This window comes from Atta cephalotes, assembly GCF_000143395.1.
Source record: "Atta cephalotes unplaced genomic scaffold scaffold00074, whole genome shotgun sequence".
NCBI classification, from domain to species: Eukaryota; Metazoa; Arthropoda; class Insecta; order Hymenoptera; family Formicidae; genus Atta; species Atta cephalotes.
The window spans coordinates 659,182-665,245 of NW_012130138.1; the positions used below are offsets into that span (position 1 = coordinate 659,182).

The window sequence follows — 6,064 nt, forward strand, 5'->3', positions numbered from 1 at the left end:
TGCGTGCGTGTGAATACATATGTACATATACTTTTTCGGACACTCGGTAATCTGAGACACATCTCGATATGTAGAAAAATGTGCAAGCGGATTAAGAGATAAATTCAATTTCCATTGTTTCGTTTAGCATACATATTCTCAGTTTCTCCATCGCGTTATGTTCACCGTAGAAGCAAATTAGGAGCCGAAAGAAAAGCGTTCTTTAGGATGCAATCACGGCAGAGAAGAGGTCGTGAATTATATTATTATACGTGCGTTAATATTTTGGGGTAGAATATTTTCGAAGATTGCGAGAGAAAGAGTCACACACTCGCTAACATGAGTGGTTGTCCCATTCACGACTTTCTCTATCGCCGCCTGTTTGTCGAATCTAGTTGACGATAAAGAAGAGAAGAAACAAAGCATTTTTTTAAATTAAACTGAAACAAATGAAATTTGCTTGTTTTATTCAATCAATTTTGATATCCTTTTGATAATCCTTCAATTCTTTTTAATAATCTTGGATGGAATCTTACGTCAATTAAATACATAACTATATTGCAGTAATCTTTATTAGTTCTTTTATACAGCGTATAAATTGTATCATTATAACAAAGTAATCACTATCATTTACAGCCTAACTTCCACAAATATTGAATTTTGGAAATGAAGATTGCTATAGTAATAGAATGTAGTAATAGAATGTTTTTTTTTTCTTTCTTAAAGATGATACTTTTTGTTTATGTAGCTAAGAAACCACCGTCGATAGGCAAGCAGGCGCCATTGATCATGGAACTTCGGTCACTTAATAAATATACAACAGGATCAACTACCTCATCAACATCTACAACACCATTATTTTGAACCAATTAAAAAAAATTGTTTGCTTTTTTTTATAACTAACATTCACAAAATACAATATTAGATACAATAGTTTGAATGTTTATAAATTAATGAAAAAATAAAAAGTAAAATAAGTTTTATATGTAATATCTTATAGAACCGTATGTGATAACACAAACTATATAAAAATCAATGTCTTAAGCAAGAGATCCGGATTTGACTTTCGGCCGAGGTAATATTTTTCGCAATAAGAATTAATTACTTACAAATTTTAATATGTCATTCAGCATTATTAAGATTGTTCCAAGACGCGAAAAAACATCAAATTGTTAAATTGCTAGTTAATTTAACTCATGATATTGATATTATGCAGTTTAGTAGAGTTAGCATTTTAATTTGTGTGAATTTATATACTACGTATGTAGTTCTTTAAAAACGTGCGTGATGAAAATGATTTTTCGATCTTGAAATGCTAACTCTATTAAACTACCGCAGTAATATCACGAGTTGAATTGACTAGCACTTTAACAATTTGACGCTTTTTTGCATCTTTGAACGATCTTAATAATGCTGAGTGACATATTAAAATCTGTAAATAATTATTGCGAAAAATATTATCTCAGCCGGGAATCAAATCCGGATCTCTTGCTTTTCGGATGAATATTCTAAGTCTTTAAATCGAGACCTTAATAGTACTTCTCGCAATAATAGGCCTCAACTCCAAGATAATATTTTTCGTAATAAGAATTAATTGTTTACAGATTTCACTAATTACAATCTGTATTTTACAGAAGTAATATTTTTCGCAATAAGAATTAATTATTTATAGATTTTTTTTATAGATTTTAATATGTTACTCAGCATTATTAAGATGCGAAAAAACATCAAATTGTTAAAATGCTCAATTCAACTCATGATATTGATATTACCATGCAGATTAGTAGAGTTAGCGTTTCAAGAAAAATCATTTCGGCGCGCGTTTCAGAAAAGAACTACTGTAATATATAAATTCACACAGAATCATACAAATATTTAAGATCCAGTTAGACCGTTTAAGATATTGATTTCTATATATTGATTTCTATAGTTTGTGTATTCACATATATACGGTCTTATAATATATTGTTTTATATATAATTTTATATAATTATTATATTTTATACTTAATTTTGCAAATATTTTATATGCAGGTATATAAAATATACATATCCGAAATTTAAATGTCTAAACTTCGGAATGTGTAGAGGATCGATAAACTAAGAAAAAAAGTCTTACAGAGATATGCTCGTTTTTACTTCATTTTGAAGAAAATGCAAAAAAGATAAAATGTAGTTTTCATTTCTTTATTACTTATTCAACTACATTTTCTTTTTTGTGATTTTTTCCAAACAAAACAAAAATGAAATATCTCTACAGGACTTTTTTCTTAGCTTATCGATCCTCTATACCATAGGTTCTCAATGCGGACATTATCACTCCCCCGGGTGCTAAGGAAAATCTAGGGGGCAGGGCAAGTGTTGCTAGTCCTAAGGACAGCAACAGGACATTGAGGAGCAAGTGGGTAAAAGAACATGCCTGAGAAATTTAATTCCCTAAATATTTTCTAAACAAACATTTAAACATTCACTTGATTATACAAATATTACAAATGGCAAACATTAATAATAGACGCAAAAAATGAATAGAATCTCAATTATCTCAAGATTGCAATGATCGATTTGGATAATATTATTGCGATTGATTGATACTGGACAATAATGGAATGGAAGTTATCAAAAAAACGAAGAGAAAAGTGGTTCGGAATTTGTAACTCATTATGTATAATTTAAATTTTATTGTTAACCTTGGTGTTGCGAAATTTTTCGCAATAACCTAATAAAGATTGAAACGTATGTCTATTGTATATTTTCTATATTTTAAATATTAAATATCAATTTAGCATTTGATAGCCAGCGTTTACTCATAGCCTAATTCAATTTTAATTTTTAACAAACATTACAGTTATGCATTTTTATAAGAATCAAATATGTCAATCAATCTTCCATACATATTGATTTAAATTATGATATGATATGATATGTAAGATTTGTTTTTTTTTATTATGTGCAATTTTTTTCGGCTAATGTTTTCTTGTAGAATGATCGAAGTAATGCATCTATGCATATTTTGTCATTAATCGATCGCGGACATTCGTTCATAATTTCGTATCGCGCGCGGAGTACCGCTGTGTGAGTAATACTTTTTATTTGTTTCTATGTAATTTTCTTTTTGTTGCTTTATTTAGAGATAGTTTGCCGGTTATCCGATTTGCCAGTTTATCCGCGAAGGAGACGCCGAACAAAAAAAAAACTTAGAATGAGGGCGAACCAAAAAGGGTTGGGAAATTATGCTCTACATGATTCCGAAGTTTAGATATTTAAATTCCGGACATCTTGTATATTTTAAAGTTTACGTATATGGACATATACTTTTCGCAAATATAGATGTATTTTACATTTTATGCAGGTACGTCTATTTTGTACATATTCTTAACTAGTAAAATGAAAATAATAAGTAACTTCACGCATTCTATTTCATTTTCTTTACAATAATATTTAAAGAATTTTTTAAATTTAAATATTTCAAAAAATATAAGAGTTGATTATAAAGTTTGAAAAATCTTGTCGTGTGACGGCAACAACAAATGTTTCAACGAACGTTATAATTTTTAAATTAATGGAAATAATTAACAATCATATAATATGTAATTGGTGTAATATGTAATTGATGTTTCCATATGTGACAGCAGTTCATTACTCAAAAGCCAAAATATTTTTAATGTTTCTGTAACAATGCTGCAAGATTTGAAATCTTATGCCGTAATATGTATTATGCAGAGTTCGGTAGAATAATATATAAAAGCGGCCACGACGTGATTCTTTATGAAAAAATAAAAAAAATATATAGAATAAAATTTTTCGATTTTCTGCTTAGTTTTCGAGAAAATCGAGTTTGAAAATCCACTGCATATGTTGCAGCTACGGTTCGTTGAACCTATTATTTTTTCGTAAGGAATCAGTTGTTTTGTCAACCCGCTTTTACATATTCGACCCTGTATATTACAATTCCTGATATCTACAATGTTGTAATGATATTACAACGTAATCTGTAATGTTGCAACGTTTCTGCAATGATGCTGCAAGTTTCTATGCTGTATGGAATGTCGAATGCTGTCAGTTATCTACATTCTTTTTACTACCGATCGGTCATATCTTTATGTCAACACGTTATGTTGATACGAAAACATACATTTAGTGAATGATAAAACACTCGTGACGCAATGTTACATAATTAATCATGTGGAATAATCCCGAATTAACGAACAATATGTTTTAATTCGTAAGACGATTACTGTATCTCTGGCGAAAAAACTTTTACAAAACTATATATAGATTGAGACAAGATTGAGACATTTTCGAAATTATTATTTTCATAGATATTCGAATGGGACATGGATCGGTGTTGTTTGAAAAAACCTAGAAATTCTCCGCTCTCAAATAATGCCGTTCTATTTATTTCTACCCATTACGAATATCTACAAAAAATAAGAATTTCTAAGATCTTATCTAAATTTATGTAGTTTTTCTATACTTTATCGTAACAATTTTTTTTCCACCAAGGATATTTCAAAATTCATTCTACAAATTTGTACATTACAGTTACAGATTTAAATTATGTGAATATTATAGATTACGAATGACAAACGAATTACGAATTACGAACATTAATGCAGAATAGAAGTCGTAGCGATTGTAGAGTCTTAAGTCATAGAAAATTAATTAACCATAGTCGAATATGAGAAGAATAATCGACTATGATTTTCTACAACTTAAAACTTTACAATCGCTACGACTTCTATTATTATATATTGTAGACTCCGTATTATAGAGCGTATAATATAATATTTACAAATTGTTCACACGGATAAAATTTATCTCATAGGTATATTAATTCGATGGAAAAAGTAATGAATTAAATTAAGTTCTTTAATTTCTTAAATCTCTTTTGATTAAAATATATACGTACCAGCGAATCGACCGAGCGGAATTTTATTGATCATACTTTGTGCTTTCTGCGAATCGCTCCAACCCAATTTTCCCATTTCCGTCATCACAACTGTAGGACCGACACTATTGATTCTTATGTTGTGCGGCCCCACTTCGAGGGCCATCGTCCTGAAAATATCACAAAGTGAGAAACTAACATGTTTCCAAAAAAAAGACATCTTCGATGAATTTAAAATCAACTTTTTTCGAAAATACTGGATAGTCAATACAGAGTTAAATAATAAAAGACTGAAAATAAAAATTCAGAATTGAAAAATCTTAATAGATAAAAATAAGTACATATATCATCTTATTTTACATTTTATTTTAATAAAATTTTAATTAAATCTTTTCCGAATAAAAAAAAGTCGACATTAAATTTATCAATATGGAAAATTTAATTGAACCCAAGCAGAACAAGTCATTATGATATCAAAATGATGTCAAAATGACTCCAAAATGATCATAAGTAATAAAAGTTTTTCAATCAATTATATTTTTCTGATCATTTTTTTCAATAGCCATCTGCGCATACATTGATTCACAATAAATTTTCAATTTTTGCTAATTGCCAAATATATTGATTAAACATCAAGCTTTTATGGATTACGAAGATATTAATAATTATATATCTTACTTCGTCAGCATGTCAAGAGCTGCCTTTGACATACAATAAACGGCGTGGTCCTTCAATGCTACCTGTCCAGCTTGCGACGATATATTTACGATACTGCCACTGCATTTGCGTTCGATCATGTTTTTGACTACAATTTGGGACACATTGAATGCAGCTTTCACGTTGACATCGAAAGTTAAATCAAATTCGTTGGGCGTAGCGTCCAAAAATGGTGTAAGACACGCAACAGCAGCGTTGTTGACCAATAAATCGATTGGCAGGATACTTTGAACAACCTTTCTAGTCGTATTCCAATCACGAAGATCGACGCAAATAGGTTGAATCTTCGGATCAATCGCCACCAAGTTATCTAAGTTTTGTTTTGTTTTCGAGAGTGCAAACACTTGTCCCTTATATTTAGAGAGACGAAGAGCTATTTCCTTCCCGATTCCTGCATATAATTATGATAAGAAAATATATACTTTACCACAAAATAAAATATCTATATATATATATATATATATATATATATATATATATA

General features: G+C 29.5%; 1 protein-coding gene across 1 annotated transcript in view; it reads right to left on the reverse strand.

Annotated features, from left to right (window-relative positions):
• Positions 1-533: 533 nt before the first annotated feature.
• Positions 534-6,064, reverse strand: part of LOC105624183 (L-xylulose reductase) — a 6,167-nt gene continuing 636 nt past the window's right edge. Inside the window, exons 2-4 of the mRNA XM_012205542.1 lie at positions 5,545-5,974; positions 4,888-5,036; positions 534-823 (exon numbers count right to left, since the gene is read on the reverse strand). Coding sequence (XP_012060932.1) covers positions 720-823; positions 4,888-5,036; positions 5,545-5,974 — 683 coding nt within the window. The 3' untranslated portion in view covers positions 534-719. The remainder of the gene's footprint in view (positions 824-4,887; positions 5,037-5,544; positions 5,975-6,064) is intronic.